Source organism: Equus caballus, chromosome 4, assembly GCF_041296265.1.
Source record: "Equus caballus isolate H_3958 breed thoroughbred chromosome 4, TB-T2T, whole genome shotgun sequence".
NCBI classification, from domain to species: domain Eukaryota; kingdom Metazoa; phylum Chordata; class Mammalia; order Perissodactyla; family Equidae; genus Equus; species Equus caballus.
The window spans coordinates 36,586,148-36,603,793 of NC_091687.1; the positions used below are offsets into that span (position 1 = coordinate 36,586,148).

Genomic DNA, 17,646 nt, shown 5'->3' on the forward strand with positions numbered 1-17,646 from the left:
TCGTTTCCCCAAGAGCCATCTCTCCCACCAGTCTATCCTGGCAATTGCAACTTCCTTGCCTCCAGCTCAGTCTGCTGAGAAAAAAAGTAGTTATCAGTAGCCAAGGTACTATTTTAATGTGAGAAAAACAGAAGTCATTGACTAAGGGTTTGTACATTTATTATGAGGTTAAAAAAATTTATGGTGACTACATATAGCTGCATTTCTTGTACTTATGATATTTTAGGCATCTACTAAGTCATTAAGATGAACCCTGAAACAGTAATACTCAGCTGAGCAACAGGAAAGTCTGGTTCAGAGACAGGAGAAGTTGTAGGTCACATGCCATCTCATCGACTAACAGTACCACCTGGAACATCATGCCAGCTGGAGTCTAAACTCCACGTCAGCCCACTAGGAGTGAGAGCTGTGATTCGTTCAACACCACTGCTGGGGCTGCTGGGGTGCAAACCTACGCCACTGTCCCCAGGGAAGCACCAGGCCTCCTGCAGCCATGTCCTGTGGAAGGGTTGAAAAGGGTTATAAGTTCTTTATAAATCATGAATCTCTTGAAGCACACAACTCCAAAACTAAATCCTGAGTTGGGATGATTTGAGGAACTTAATCAATTCTCCAAATAACTGAAGTGTTCAAGTTTGTGCTCACGGCCTTACCATTTTCCAGCCAGATGCTTTAAGAAAAACAGACCAAGCAACAGTTTTAAAGGAGTGAGGCTGCATTGGAAGTACATAATGAATGACAGAACCCAACATAAAAGAGAAATAAGGCAACACAAAATTCACTTGTAATGAAGACTTAGACTGTAAAGAAAGAGGATGGATGCATCAAATTTGTCAAGGAGAAGGAAACTTTCTAACTACAGGGACATACTGAAGACTAGGCTCCATGCTTACAGAAAGAAAACAGTGCAAGTATAAGTGGAGGAGATAAGGAGACTTGCTACAAGGTGTCAATAATTAAAATTGAGTTGATTGACTATTTCTAGAGAGACGGTTTTGTAATACTTTAGCACTTACTCCAAAACAAATTCAGAACCACGACTGACACAGCACACCTTGGAAATTATCAAAGCAGTAGCATGGTTCAAATATGACCCATGACCTTGGGTCAGCCAGGGCCTTCTTAACCATCCAGGAAATGACCATTTCCTTACCCTATGATTTCCTCAGAGGATCCTGGTGAGTTTGAAGCAAACAGCAAGCACTGGTCCTTGGAGCCCCTCTGGCCCTTTTCTGGACAGCTCAGGCTCAAGCTAAGCTACGCGGTCTCTCAGACAATGTATCTGGCATGAAACCTACTCTCACCATGTAATATAAAGCAGGCTGCCTCACAAACTGATATGTAGCCCAGGTGTGGCTACCCGACATAAATGTAAGTTAGGGTTGAATAAATATTTATAAAATGGATATATGTATTAGCAATATTTGAAAAAATAATTAGTGAAATGAGGCTAAAGATGCTTAGAAATGTTTTATTTTCATTGGTTGACAATTAACTGATCATCTGAATGGTAACTCTCACATTGTACCCTAAAATAAGACAGATATTCTGCGGACAGGGAGAACATAGACTAATTTCATTGTTTTATCTGTTAAGCTCTCTTGCAAAAAAGAGCAAACTAGGCTAGTTTTAAATTTAAGCAACAGAAACATTATTGGTGCTTAAAGCAACACATTTTTTCATATTCAGAACTACCCCTACCCCATGAGGTATTATCTCCTTTTCAAAGATAGGGAAACTGAGGCTCTGAGATTTTCTAAAATGATCAAACCACATATTTAGTAAGAGGCACAGCCAGCATTAGAATCCAGATTTTACTTAAAAGCACATGGTTTCAAAATGAAAAAGAAAAATCTCTTCCATTATAAATGTAATACTTGCTTATCAGAGAATATTTGGAAAAGTAGTACAAAGGAAGAAAATGAACTCATGATCCTGACTCCCAGTGGTAGTCACATCAACATATCGGTACCTTCTTTCCAGTACTTTTACTGTGTATATTTTTTAATGTAAGCGTGAACACATGGCATATCAAAATGGAAGTATCAATATTTTAAACATATTCTGATTTTATAAGGAAAGCACACACTTTATAGAAAACTTGGAAAATACTGAAATATATAAAGAAATTAAAGTCACCTAGAATCTCATTAGCCAAACATAACCGTCGTTAATATTTTCATATAATCTCTTCATCTTTTTCTATCGATTTTCTTTTTTACATAGGCAAGCTCATAATGTACAAGGTTTTTAAGTATATTAACAAAGGTTTATATGGATGATGACAAAGAGGAACCTGGTGACAGACAGTATTTCCCACTCAAATTATCCAATAGGTTTTCAAGAAGCAGAAAATAATCACTCATGTTCCCTGTCCATTCACATGGCCATCAAAATATCTGTAAGCCGTAAAGCCTGTGCTAAGTTTCCACTAAGGTGAAGCCTGATATCGATTACCATGTTTCTTTTTTGCATCCAAGTGGTCTAAACCACTTACATGATAAGAATACTCCCCGCACATAGCTTTCAATACCATGCAAAAGCCCTTCTAGGAGAGGAAAGACAACAGCTGCAGTCTGATGAAAAGGGCTTAGTATCCCACAATGAGAAATATATCATTTTGCACACTTAAATTTACCTAAAGAGGTTTAGCAAGAAAATAAGGCATAATTAATGGCTCAAGGAAGTTCTAAATGGTGTAACATTTAGAACAGATTAACAAAATTCCAAAGGATTTATTATCAAAACAAAAAATGAAACTTCAGATGTACATAAAGTAATAAACCTTTACAACAGCTGTTAAGGAAAAGCGGCAGTGTAAGTTTACACACATAGAAAAGGCGAGGAGTAAGAGCAAAAGAGAACTCCAGTTGGAATGTTGATTATGTCCATACAGCTTCCTCTTGATTTAAACACTCATGACACACTGAATGAACTGAAAGAGAGAAAAGTGAGCATTATGCTGCATATCTCATAACACTGAATACCCCCCTAGCTTATTTTTAGGCAGCTTACATTTTGGTATTCTAATATGAATTATGGATTTAAAAAGTCCTTTCTAAAATAAGAGTAAATGATGGACGAAAGGTGCACTTTTTGAGGGAAGAAGTCTAGTATAAAATCCAACGGGTTTCCCACATCAAAGCTTCTTACAGGAGGCAGATCTTACTCCAATGGATCAAGAATTATTTAGTCCTTTAAAACCAAAAAATCCAAAGAATATCTTAAATCCAAATAATATCTAAGACTGTAGAAATGGTCATGGTCAAAATACCTACCCACAAATACAAATAACAGTTTATAACGTTTTATCACGAGGGGACTTCCAAACTGCAGGCTATTACCCCACTACTTAACAGAGTGTTTTCAAACAATTCCATTAAAATCTGCTTTACTAAAATAAATCCTAGCATGCAAGAATATGAATGCACAGAAACAGAATATCTGACAATTCCTATGCAATTCAGAAACCCCAGTTTAGAAGCATCAGTATTTGCTGTGAAATGTTTGCTTCACTATTAAACACATACCAACAGACTGCTTTTCCTATCAGTTTTCTTTCTCATGCTTCCAGCCAGAAGGAGGCACTGTGCACTGCTGATCTTGCAGCATTCCTACAAGGCCAGGCTGATTATCCCTCCATCCAGGAAAAGAAACTAAGGATCAAGACATTTAGATATCTCCTAAGTGGCCCTGTCTGAGGCCAAAGCCTGTGCACTTTCCAATCCACAGCCTGCCTCTCCATCTTGGAAACAGTGACAGGACTGTCACCTGAGAATTTAACGCACACTAAAGAGAACATACCTTTAAGCAGAATAAACAAACATATTTACACACAAGCCTTTTTCAAGTGTACTCAACTGCAGCAGCCGCTAAACCGAAAATATGTGCATCTTTGTATTTGGTAATGAAGAAACACTTTAGAAAATTTAGTTACACAGTGATTGCCATTCTAAAAGTGATTTTTTTTTTTTTAATGAATGGCTGAGCAAAAAATAGAGAAACAACTAAACATCTCCCTAGCTTTGTTATGTATATCCAACTAATGCCATCGAAGATGGCAGTTCGTTGCATCCCACTAGTTTCACGGCCTTATCCTACCTCATTTAGTGTGGCTGTTTAGTAAATACATTGTTTTAAATTGTGACTTATGTTTGTGCCTTAGGTCCTCAATGAAGAACACTCGTATGCCAAGTACAGCTTTGAGCTGTTAAAGTTATTTCTCAATGACTGAGATGATTTGTTTAATGAGGGCAAAAGCAGATACAAATCTGCATGGTGTTTTTCAAGGACATTTCTAATTGAAATCTCCCACTAGCCCAGTGAAGAAGGCATTATTATTACTTCTTCTTTCCTTAAACAGTCTTGAGTAATGAAATCTGCCTAAGTGACCGAGTTAATAAGTGGGACAAGCCAGACTTTGACCCAGGTCTTTTAATGTAAATAAAACAGTGGTCTATGGATAAGATTAATAATAAATGAAATTAATAACTTTTGAATGGTAACTCCTTCTGATTATTTCATTCTTGATTGTCTGGCATGCTTAAGATGCTCCTAACAGCTCACTTCAAAACGGATGCCCATTTGGTACGTCTTATTTGACTACTCAGTTCTGAATTTGCTGAGACTTACATCATCATATGGGAAATTCACAACACCTTGCTGAGCAGTATCCCGTCTTCGAAAGCTGTCTGTAAAACACCACAGTAAAATTTATGTTTTTTTAAAAACATCTTATCTGAAATCATAACAGTTAATTATTTTGGTATTGGGTTCAAACTGCAGTAACATTTAAATTATACAACCAGCTAACATGAACAAAAGACAAAAGAAGGCAACTATATGAATATTAATAGATTTAATATGCAACAAAGTAATGCAATACGCAGAAGTGAGTCAACTGTCTTTCTCAATGTGGAGCTGGAAGAAAACACCTTATCCCCAAGTCAGTAAAAGCTATGTGACTCTGAGGCCATTACTTAAGTGTGATGAAAGCACAGAATTTTAAACTTCTTAATAACATAGCTATTGTTTAATTAGGAAATGGATAGATGGAGCCCTAAAATGACAAATGGGCTATGATCAAATATTCTACCCATTTGAGCTCTGTCCTATCGAAAAGGATTTACTTTAATAAAAAAAAAAATCTGCCCTCAAATTTTTGTTAGGATGCAAAAAAATTATAAAACCAGACATTAAAAAGAGTTAAAAACTAAAGAGAGGAATGGAACAAGAAAAAAATATACAAAAGAAACAAAAAGAATAGAGGGAATAAAAAAGAAATTATTGATATAGCCTCATTTAAGAAGTACATCTGAAACAGAGGACCACCATTTTAAACTGTTTTCCAACAGGAAGAATTAGGAAAGAGAGCTACAAATGAGTAATTTCACTCTTCAAATATTTCATAGTCTAGGGAGACATCACAGAAAACCGCTCAGACTGAACAAAAATGCACAATTTAGCTTGTTATGTTTTGGAACATTTTAGTAAAATTTATTTAAGATTATTTTAATGGCAGATTACTTACTAATCTGAAAAATATTTCTGAAAAGACAGAATTATTCTGCTAGATATGCTTAATAGCAATGTTAAAAAGCCACCGAAGCTAGAAAAACAAAAAAGTAAAAAAATTGGGGCCAATAAAAGTTCAGAAGCACTGAGAAATGAAATGTCATAAAAACTGTGTCTCTCTGGCCCATGGTGCCGACCCCATCGCAAAGAACACACCTGTCAGAGCTCGCAGTTTGACGCAGCAGGCGATGTAGTCATCGAAGGTGATCTTCCCATTGGTGCTGTATCGTTTTGCAATTGAATTCACAGCCTGGGGACTTAACCTAAATCCTGAAAGGAAGAAACATCATCCAGCAAAATAAGTTAAAGGATTACAAACAGACATTAAAAATAAGCACAATTTTTTAAGATAGAGTACTCATTTTAATTATGAATACACACTACTTCCAGAAAACAGAAACTGCCTTCATGTAGCACTTAGTTATAGAAATTAAAAGAAAAAAATTACTTCTACCAATGAAAAGACAGTTGGAGTTAGCCATACCCACCCATTGTTGTCAGGGCCTTCTGCAATTCCTGAGGATCCACTGTTCCACTCCTATCGCTGTCAAAACTGATGAAGTGTTGTCTCCAGCCATTCAGTACAGCCCAGAGTTCTTTAAATTCATTGAAACCCATTGTGCCTGACATATCTCTCTGAACTGTAATCAAGGATTAGGGCATCTTTATTTTGCAACATTTCTAATGATTAAATCAAAAATCAAGGATAAGGGAATTTAATTTGCTTTCTGCTAAAAAGGTTAAACATTCTTCTTGGTATGCCATAATAAAAAGATACTCTAATCATAAAATAAAAAGGGCCTATGGAGAAAAACCTCTGAGTACATCTTTTCACTATGGGAAAAAGATAATCTATGTGATGTGAATACAAGGAAATAACATGGCCATTGTGAGCCACGTATAAGATGCTGTCTTGTTACTGGAACTAGGCTGCACCTTCCGGGTGCCCCAGGCTATGCTGCTTACCCTTCAGTCCTGGGGTCCTCTGTGGCCCTAACACTCTTGGTAAGCCCTCCCAGACCCAGGGTTTTCTTTCTTTTTTTTTTTTTTTTTTAAGATTTTATTTTTTTCCTTTTTCTCCCCAAAGCCCCCAGGTACATAGTTGTATATTCTTCGTTGTGGGTCCTTCTAGTTGTGGCACGTGGGATGCTGCCTCAGCGTGGTTTGATGAGCAGTGCCATGTCCGCGCCCAGGATTCGAACCAACGAAACACTGGGCCGCCTGCAGCGGAGCGCGCGAACTTAACCACTCGGCCACGGGGCCAGCCCCCAGGGTTTTCACTTTTGGAAAATGAGGTGGAATGGAAGGCACCATAGGTTCAGCACTTGCTAAACTGAGTCCACAACTGTGATGTGAAAAATTCCACAGCTTGAAGTTCACGTGCCAATTGTGCAGAGCAATCAATGTTAAAGCTAAACAGTTTCCCTGACCACTCAGATTTCTATACTTGTTCTCCTTTGATGCTCCCTGAGTTCTTGAATAACTAACATTCTATTTACTAAGCTTCTTTCCTTTTTAACACCAAATTACACCTTAAAAGCTAATGATTCTGGAAAACTTTTTCGTGGTTATTTGTCACTTTGTCTTTACTGGGTATTAAATCTTAGATGAATTCCTTTGGGAAGGAAATTTTGTCAGGGAAAAACACTGTAGACAGCAATCAAGGTAAAGGATACATCCAGCATTGAAACCATAAGCCGACAAGTCTCCAGGTTAAAAGCTGTTAAATCAAGAAAAGTACATATATATTAATACAATTCCAAAAATTCACATTACATTGGATACATTCAAATTAATTAGGAACGTGATTATTTATACTTTTATTTTTATATGCTACTCAATTTACATGGAACTAAATTATATGGAGCTTTAAAGTAGATGTTTTCCAGATAGAGAGGATTCCTTCTAGAACCCAAATTTGATTTTAACAACTTTAATAGCAATCTTTTAAAAAAGCATTGCATAGTACTGTTAATATTTTTAGGTGTGATCAAGGTTTTGAAGTTGGGGGAAAAAGTGTCACTGTCTTTTAGAAAAGTATACACTGAAGTTATTTCTAAGTGAAATTAATGTTACGATATCGAGAATTTGCTTCAAAAGAAAACGGGCAGGGTTACAGATGAAACAAGAATGGCAACAGACTGATAATTGTTGAAGCTGAGAGATGGGTACATGGGAGTTCACTGTATAGTTCTCTCTATTCTTGGACAGGCTTAACATTTTCTATAATATAGTCTTTTTAAAGTATTATATTCTTTCTTGCCTTTGTGATACCGTGAGTTCAATTCACCATAATGAACCACAATGTATTACATCCACATGGTGAGTAAGAAGGTAGGGTTGCTTTGTTCCTACTCATAACTGACCGTAAATAGCTGGTTTTGCTAGTTCTGTGTCTCATCGTGCTTTTTCTTTCTTTTCCCTTTAACGTCAGGCACTGAACAATAACCTCCTACCTCAAGTAGCCTATGACCTCTTTTCATATTCAATAAGCTTGTATATGAAACCAGATAAATGCACTTACTAGAATTGTGTGTTAAGTAAGAGCGCTCTGGAATAAGATCCAATGACCAGTTTAGTGATGGCCACTGTTCAGAAGCGTTTTCAGTTTACTTACAATTCGAGAGTGTTCTGAGGGCATGTCCATACCTCACTTAGACAACTAAACTAGAATATACTTATTGATTAATGGCCTACTGGTAATCTACCCAACTGTTAGCAAATTAAAAATAAAGAATTCCCTGCATTTTATTTTGTGTTGGTGGGAATCAATGACAAAATATTATATAGGTATAAAGAAGCTATAAGGCTAGAAGGCCAAAGTGATGAGGGTCATGTGGGCAAAGCTAGCATAAATTCTGCAAGTTTGTTAAGGTGCATGCAGAACATTTTTTTTTTTTTTTCCTTTTTCTCCCAAATTCCCCCAGTACATAGTTGTGCACTTTCAGTTGTGGGTCCTTCCAGTTGTGGCATGTGGGACACCGCCCCAGCATGGCCTAACGAGTGGTGCCATGTCCGTGCCCAGGATCCGAACCTACGAAACCCTGGGCCACTGAAGCAGAGTGCACAAACCCAACCACTTGGCCATGGGGCCAGCCCCAGAACTAACATTTTTTAAAGCTCTTACTAGCTTCATTTTTATCTCTAACCAAACAATTTAAAATATAGCTGAGCTAACTCTTATTACTGTAATGTCTCCAAACAGTACAAACTACAGGTTTTCTACTTTTAACAGATTCTGTGTTTGGCATATTCTAGAACCTGAAATAAAAGGCTGGGGACTATTTCTACATTGATCCTTCACTCTCCATCTGATCCACAGACACAGTTCTCTGACGTGAGAGGAAGCAACACTTTGCTACACTTTAGACAAACAGCTGGTCAATTCTTGGGGCCAGTCCAGTGGCGCAGTGGTCAAGTTTGCACACTCTGCTTCGGCAGCCCGAGGTTTGTAGGTTCAGATCCTGGGTGCGGACCAACACACTGCTCATCAAGCCATGCTGTGGTGGCATCCCACGTATAAAAAATAGAGGAAGACTGGTACAGATGTTAGCTCAGGAACAATCTTCCTCAAGCAATAAAAGGAAGATTGGCAACAGATGTTAGCTCAGGGCCAATCCTACTTACCAAAAAACAAAAAAAAGTTTGTCAATTCTTCATCGTGACTTTGTGTGGAGGTATGAAGTCTCTCCAGTCTAGACCAGTGGTTCTCAACCCTGGGTGCTTATCTGAATCACTCAGAAGCTTTAAAAGATTCTGATACCTGGGCTGCACCACAGAACAACTATTATGATCTTTCCCAGGCTTATTGAGATATAATTGACAGAAAATATTGTGTAAGTTTAAGGTATACAATGTAATGATTTGATATATGAATATACTGCAAAATTATTACCACAATAAGGTTAGTTTACACATCCATCACCTTACATAGTTACCTTTTTTGTGTGTGTGGTGAGAACTTTCAAGATCCACTCTCCTAGCAAATTTCAAGTATGCAATACGGTATTACTAAGTATAGTCACCACCACTATAGAACAATTAAGTCAGAATCTCTGAGTGTAAGACCCAGGCATCAGTATTTTTTTAAAGCTCAGATGTTTCTAGTGAGCAGCCAAGGTTAAGACCACTGTTCCACTCAAAGTGTGATTCCTGGACCAGCTATATGACCTGGGAGCTTCTGGAATTGCAGAATCTCAGCCCTTAACCTACACCAACAAAATCAGAATCTACAGTTTAACAAGATCCCCAGGTGATATACATTCACACTAACAATGCAAATCCTCAGGTCTATCCCAGGCGTCTAGGGCAGGGCCCAGCAATCTGGTTTTAGCAAGACTTCCAGGTGATGCTGATGCTGCTCAAGTTTAAGAACCACTGCTCTAGAGGGCCTGATAACTACAGGACAGAGCCAATTGTGTTTAGCTTTAGATCAAGGATTTTGAGTGGTCTTGAAGCAGACAGCTTCCCTGTATCCCAGTTCTCTGAATGGCACAACCAACCACTCATTCACTGGAGCCAGAAACCTAGGAGTGTGTCCTCAATTCCCTCTCCTCTGATATTCGATCACCTTCTAAACAGCTTTAGGATCCATCCATTTCCAGTCCCACGGTCACTTTCCTGGTTTAGTTAGCATTTCTCTCACCTGTATGACTCCAGGGGACACCTAACAGGTATCCTTGACTCCTCACGTCCTCCACACCCATGTCCCCCAGTTTAGTTTTTCTCCTACACTCAGGGTAGTACGTGCTCTTCTTCTGTCCACTGCTCTCAGGACAAAGTGCAAACATCTTGGCTGGCATGTAAGGTCATACACATACTTTCCCAGGCCAGCTCGTTTCCGACTCTTCATTCAACACCCATATGCCATCTTCATGGTGAATTTCTCTCAGTTTCTTGACTGAACCATGCTCCTTCTCATCTCTGGGTCTTCTGTAAGTGCTATTCTGATTGCCTGGAACACAACTTCCCTATCCACTGGCTTCTTGGTCTGCCTCATTTCTCCTCAACTTTCATTTCTCCTCAGTTTAGATATCAATTGTGCAAGGAAAACTTTCCTGACTTCTGTCTGGGTTATGTGCCCCTCCTATGTGATCCCACAGCCTCTATACTTCACCTATCCCAGCGCTTTTCACAATGTCCACAGACACTGTTTGTAGTTGCACATCCTAGCACCTAGCACACAGTGGGCATCCACTAAAAATGTGTTGGTTGCATAAATGAATGAACGGATGAGACGGAATTCTCATCCCTAAACAGAAAGCTGTACACTCCTCTCAGAGTCTAAGGAGGATATGTTTTTCAAATAAATTCTTCTGATTTTTACTGATACTTAAAATTAATGTATAATCCCTGATGTCAAATACCAATCTTAAGTCAAAATACCAATAAGGGTATAGGGCTATGATTTTTCCATTTTAGAAAATCTTCCATACTCATGAACTCAACAAATGCCTGTTAAGTACTCACTATGCACAGGGCTCAGAACACCAAGAACACTGGAGATACAGAAGTGAAATTGGATCCTGCCCTGGCTGACAGTCTAAGGAAACGGAAAGTCATGTGCACATGCAGCTCTAATGAAGGCGGAGGGTGGTACACCACAATGGAGGCACCAAAAAGTACCAGGACCCATTGAGCACTGAGAGGCTCCTTCTTGGTAAGAAAGACTTCATAGAAGAAGCAGAATTTAAACCAAGCCTTGAATGATAGGAAAGATGTAGGACATTTGGTGACAGCCAAGTAGAACTAGGCTCCAGCATAAGCAAAGAGAAGCATGACAGTGCAGGGCAGGCAAAGGAAGCAGGAGGAAGTATGGTTCAGTGAGGCTGCATCACAGGGGATCCTGAATTCCCACTAAGCTGTTTAGCTTTTGTTTTACAGGTACCAAGGAGCTACCCAAGATGTGCAGAGGAGAGCCACGGGTTAGACCGTGTGTCAGGAAGAAGAGACATTTGGTCATCCTTTGTGAAGGATTTAAAAGAGAGGGAAGCAGATGGGGGGTGGGGGGTGGTGAACAAAAGTGAGGGAACAGAAAACTGCCCATTCCAGGCAGTTCTAATGAACTAGAACACTGACATCTGATAAGTTTGAGTGAGGAAAACTCTTGCTCAGATTTAATTGTATTTCCCCCCAGAAATAGCTTTTATTCTATTTTAAATAATTTCAAAAGAACATTTGCTATAATTTTACCTTTACTCTGTTTCTCCCGTTCATTCTATTAGAATGCCTCAAATATCTTCTCTTCTATTAGAAATCCACAATTTAACAAACCTACAGGAAAACCCTACCTCCAGCTGTTTCTCTCAATCTTACCACAGAGGAACAACTGCACTCAAGGAAGAAAGAGAAGCTGAATTACTTCTTACAGGCTAGAGCCACTTCCCTCATCAGCCCCACCTCTCAGTATGACTGTTTCCTTTTAAACTGGTTAAGAAGGTGCCCGTAGGTACTGGGCTGGAGTATCTCACCACCCCCCACCCCCAGCCGCCAGTCTGCACTTTTCGGTTTGGAAGCTGTGTTTAAAAAACCAATGACTGTATAATTTCTACGTTACAAATCTCACTCTGACACCTCAGAAGCAGGATGGTTTTGTGGTTCATTACAGTCTCCGTGACCAGATGACAGTAAGCAAATTAATTCCATCCCCAGCTCCTGATGACTCACGACATGTCTTCTCTGTAACTCAAAGATGAAAGGCCATCACCAAACATGGCTTTCTCAAGTGGAATTTTTAAAAGGACTGTTCTCCAAGGATGGACGACCTACTCTGTTAGTCAGATTTGAAGACCTGCCACACCTCTTCTACTGAAAGGCTGTAGAATAAGAGTTTACGCTGTGACACAGCTCACTTTTGTAAACCCTGCTATCAGACCTTCTTTGTTCACTAGCCCCAGATGCTAGAGTTTAACGATTAACAATTTAAATATATTGCCTACAACAGTAAAAAACTCCCTAATCTAGAAAGTGCTTCTTTTGTTTAGACCAGATTAAATGATAGAAATGCAAGTTTCCTCTTTTGTACTAATTCCCCCAACAAGGAAATATTAATAGGATACTGAAGTCACAAAAAACAAAGGATAATAAAAATAGAAATGCAAATAGTTTAAAAAGAGAGCATTTAGTAAATGTGCCATGTCAAACAGTCAAAAAATGCCACTATCCAGCCTCAGGTTTGAGTTCTAGTTTGAGTGTTTTAATTCACAGCTTACCAGGAACTGGGGCTTTGATTTGATGTTCTGTCTCAGTGACAAGTGGCAAAGAAGCTGGCAAGTAAAGCAATTCAGTCAAGACACTATTCGCTACCCTGGATATCTGTCATGGGCAAGATCTGATTCGAAAAGAAGTATATGGTCTGTGTGTGGGGGATGGTGAGAAGCCCCCAATCAGGATGCAGCATTTTTGCAGTAGTTCCCTGTCTGCAGCTTGTGGCAGAGGCTCAAAAGGCAGGAAGGCGGGGTGAGCGCTGAATTATAAGGCAGCAGATCTAGTCTGTGAGGAACTGAGGAGGAGGAGGGGGGAGGACCAGTGTAAAGAGTTTAGAAATTAGGAGGGACACTTCCTACTTAGCCTGAACACATTCTCTGAAGTGGAAAGAGGAAAGACATAGGGGATGTCATGGCAAGCATTTCTGTGGCCAGCAGCATGCTCGGAGACCAGGAGTCCAGAACTAGCTCCCTGAGGACTAGGGTTGGGAGACTGGCCACCTCTGGGAAGGGGTAAGATCGACAGGACCAACCACTCAGAACTAGAAGTGCAGGGTAGGCCACTCAGGAACCAGGTGCACAGGACCAGACACTCAAAGCCCTAAGTGCCACCAGGCTCGGGAGGGAGTAAGCTCCTAGCAAATAGCAGTAAATGTTCACTCCTATCATTGATGACACCTGACCTGGCAGTTTTCATTTCAGCACCTTAACTGGTCCTCTGTGGAAGAGGCCACATAAACTGTCTCATTGGTCTGAATGGTCTCAGACACATGGAACCAAATCCCAGAAACCCACGAAACTGGAGGGTAGTGTGGAATGATTTATTAAGAAGTATTTTTAAATTAACATTTTGAAATAATAAACAACTGAATTTAGCTTTTGAAATTGTAAACTTGGCTGGATCAGAAAAGCTCAGTTTCCTTGAAGGCTATAAGCACAAGTAACAGCTAAAATATGAAACACAAGAGAAATTCTAGAGGACCTTTGGGACTGTCACTTACGTTTGTATCCTCCGGCAATGCCTGACTGAGTCAGGCATCTCTGTAATTCATCAGCGTCTATTTGCCCATCCTTTTGGAAAAAAAATAGGAAGAGGATCACAATGGTGATTTGTACTTTCCAGTTCTTTGTTTACTTTCAGTGTAGCGACAGTAATAAAGAAAACGAGTATTATCACACGAGACCTTTTTTTTAAGAAATGCCTTCTAAGAGTAGTCATTCTTCTCATCACTCTACTTCCAAAAACAATTTAATGATGAAAGACAAATCGTTAAGTTTTGCTCCGCAAATGGATAATTAGAGCTATAAACAAAAAAATACATTTCTTAATCCCTAAGCGGGCATTCAATTTCAGACTCTGTTTTAATTATTATGCAAGAATTAACAAAGTCTGAAAGCTGCTTACATCTATACTTTTGTATTACAAACATCTTTCCATCATTTCCTCTAAATTCCTGAATTAGATTTGGCAGAGACATTCTCAAGTGTAAGCTTCCTCTTTTAATAAAACAGAGGTGAATTCAGTTTCTTCCATTGATACATGATATTTTAAAATGGATGAATAAAACTAGTTTCTGTCTTGAACTACTCTTCTCTCAGTCTGAGCTAGGAAATTGCCAAAGCCAAGCATTTTAAAATAAAATTATTTATGTAGTTGCTTAAAAATCTTATTCCTCTTTCCAGCTATTTGGGAGGGGAGTGTGGAGAGGGTAGAGCAGGGTACACAGCTGGCATCAGTAAATAAAAAGCATGGTTCACACAGAGAGGCCTCCATGATCACCTTTGCTTATGATGTGGTGAGTGGTTTTCTCAGACCACAATTATATCTAGAAGATACATTCTGCCTATTCATTGGCTGATGTAGGTCAAAACTAGACAGTATGTTATTTTTAGGGATTTTAAAATAAAATACTTAAATCTTCAAGTCCATGAGTATTATAAGTTCTATGTGAGGAGCAGGATCAACAGTGTGAAAGACGATGGATATGCTGCTGCAGGCCAGGGCTGCTGAAAGCTAAGCAGGTGGGGTCACTTACACGGCTGAAGGCACAGGCAATCTAAGAACAGGAGTCTTGAGGTTTGCTGTGTCTTGTGGTTTCAAAGGTACAGATCATTAACAGATTAAGCGGATACTTAAGGGGAAGCTCTTTCTGTTTTAGACTCAATTTTCCATTCAATTTCTCAAACCGTATTTCTTAGAGTGCTATTCTAAAAGGTGTTCTTAGGTTTTATCCCATAATATTCTATGGCATTTTCACATTCCGATTGCATCAGTTCTAGCTTTTGATCAAAACAAAGCTAAAGTGAACCCATAACAGCAAGCATCCCTTCTGGACACATTTGGATTAGCCCAACAGTATATTTACCGTACACAGTGACCCGGGAGCTAGAGAAGTGTTCTCCCACAAGGCACACCGCCACCTGTCACATACAACTCAGACTGCAGAGAAGTGAAAGGCCTTGGGGAGCTGATCTAAATTCTCTCTCTGGGTCAACAGGCCACAACACCTAATAAGGACAAGAAGAGCTGACCTAGTAACCGCATCTGCACAAAGAGAAACTAAACAGTTCACAAGATGAACTTCCTGATAGTAAGAAGAGAGCAGTAACTTTCTTATTTTGAAACTGGTGGGTTTTTACCATAAAAACCTATTTCTTAAGGGGGTAATTGATTAATAACAATCAAATTCACTCCAAAAGTAAGTGTCTATTAGAATCTGGCTACAGAATTACTAGTATATGCCTTTAAGTTGTACAAACAGGGGTTATGCTCACCAGATGTGGAATTTTTCTCTGGAAAGCACCCTGGACCCTGACACTTCACAGTTCTAAAGACATCTTTCTACCTTACAGATCTTCAAAGCATATTTATAATCCCTATTCTGTTCAATCTGACCCCAGTTCAAGTTTAGTTTGAATTGAACAAACACTAGTAACACTTTGTCCTAATTTTTTCTGAATATTCAGAAGTAATTGACTATAAATTTCTTTCTCTTTTTTCTTTTGCAGAAGCAAAGGGATTCTCTTCTAGAGGAAAGGCCGCTACATAACAAAGGCTATGTAGAATCTGACAAGTCTGTAATATAAAGAGAAAAGCTAACCTGTCCAGCTACAGCAGCAAAGTAACCATATAGTGGATCCTGAGTTTGTCCGGGAAACGAGGGTCCTCCGGGAGCGCCTCCATACTGTAAAACAGAAACACAAAAGCATCATTCCGCTGAATCAAGGTTTATCCTTTCACCATTGAGTGCCTTTGTGCAAAGCCAGGCAATTGCCCGTCCTTCACGCGGCTTACCTCTCCCCAGCGGACACACACTCACTGCAGTCACTCCACCCCTTTCTTCCATTCTCACCCTACTATAATTTAAAAATTGGCAGCTTGGACCAAAAGGAGTTGTCCAGACAGTGACATCTGCATAAAGTGAAGCAACTTTAAAAATCCCTATTAACCTGCAAGTTACTGAGGTAAATGCAACCTCGGCAAGCCATTTAAGAGCAGGACCCGTAATTGTTTTCCTTTTATTTTTATACCTTTTATGGTATTTTTAAAGCTTTCGGAGACAGGTGTAGCCTAGGGAGGGGTAAGGTGTCTCCGCTGGGCTATTTCGCGGGGAGGGGACATTCTGCTCGGAAACAGTTCCCAGGACGACGCGCATCCACGATGCCGGGCGGAGCGGCCTTCCTCCTGGAGGACTTTTACTCCCGCGGTCTTTCCCTGACTTTTCTTTTTTTCTCATTCTTTTAAAGAGAGCGAGAGGTAGATCCCCGGACCATTCTAGATTAAAATGGCTGTTGCTCTTGGGACAAACAGAGAAGGCGGCGGAGGAAGGCAACAGTCAATTTACACAATTTCACGCCGCGTATCCGAGAGTCACAGGGTGGGCTTCTTGGGTCAAGATGCGCCAGTGCCTCGGCCCGCGCAGCCACCCGGAGGGAGCAGGGCCGGGGGAGGGGAGAGCGAGAGAAAGAGGCCGAAGGACAGGCGCCCGGCGCGAGGCAGCGAGCCGAAGGAGCGGGGCGGGCGGCGCCCGGGGAGCCGCGCAGCACTGTCTCCCGGTGTGGCCTCTCGACGGCCCGGTGTCCAAGGGTCGCGCCCGGGCCGCACTTACCCCGCCTGGGTAATACCCGCCGCCGGCGCCAGGATGCCCCGGGTACGCCATGGTGTAGACTGCGCCGCCGCCCTGCGCGCCTGCCTCACCGCCACGGCCCGCCCGCCGGCCCGCCCCGGAGCGCACCAAGCGGGCCGGCGGGAGGGGCCGCGCCCCGGAACCCCCTCCCGCACCGGCTTCGGTTCCCAGCCTCCGCCCCTGTCTGGGCGCTGCGGTATCTTTGTGTTTTATACGCCCAGGCTGTGCATAAGCAAAGGTCGGGTAAGTGATGAAAGACCTGCGTTGCAATTCACACCAGGACTTTCCTCCCTTCGAAACGAATGGCACATTCCAACACCGATACAGTGCCCCGGGAATTCTTTTTTACTTCCTGCTTGGCTGTTTTCTGATACGTTTTTTATTTTAAACAACTTTATGGGACAGGGCCATTGGCTCTAAGCAAAGTGAAGTACTACGACGAAGGGGCCGAATGCAGCAGAGCAGCTCTTAGATGGCTTGGTGGAGGGACGGGGGAGACGTTGAAAGATCAAAATATGAAAGCGCACTTGGGAAACAGGAGTAAACTTCAGGAAATGGGTGCAAAGGGAGCATTTGCCTTGCGGTTGCACATTTCACTGAAGAATAACGGCTTGTTTCCTGGCTAGGGGACATTGTCGTCTGGTTAAGGGGGGGGCATAGCTCGGCTATGGCCTGGGGAGGACAGAAGGTATTTACTGGGCGGGGCAGCCTCGCCCAGATCGTTCTTAGAAAATGAGTTG

At 40.8% G+C, this 17,646-nt stretch overlaps 1 protein-coding gene across 1 annotated transcript; it reads right to left on the minus strand.

Moving 5' to 3' along the window:
* Positions 1-142: 142 nt before the first annotated feature.
* SRI (sorcin) lies at positions 143-17,082 on the minus strand. Its single transcript, XM_023639136.2, has 8 exons — positions 16,889-17,082; positions 15,881-15,964; positions 13,781-13,850; positions 7,251-7,294; positions 6,063-6,210; positions 5,731-5,844; positions 4,633-4,691; positions 143-2,935 (listed from the first exon to the last, which is right to left on the minus strand). Exons 1-8 carry the CDS (start codon positions 16,937-16,939, stop codon positions 2,909-2,911), a joined length of 597 nt encoding a protein of 198 aa, XP_023494904.1. The 5' UTR covers positions 16,940-17,082; the 3' UTR covers positions 143-2,908.
* Between the last annotated feature and the right edge of the window lie 564 nt (positions 17,083-17,646).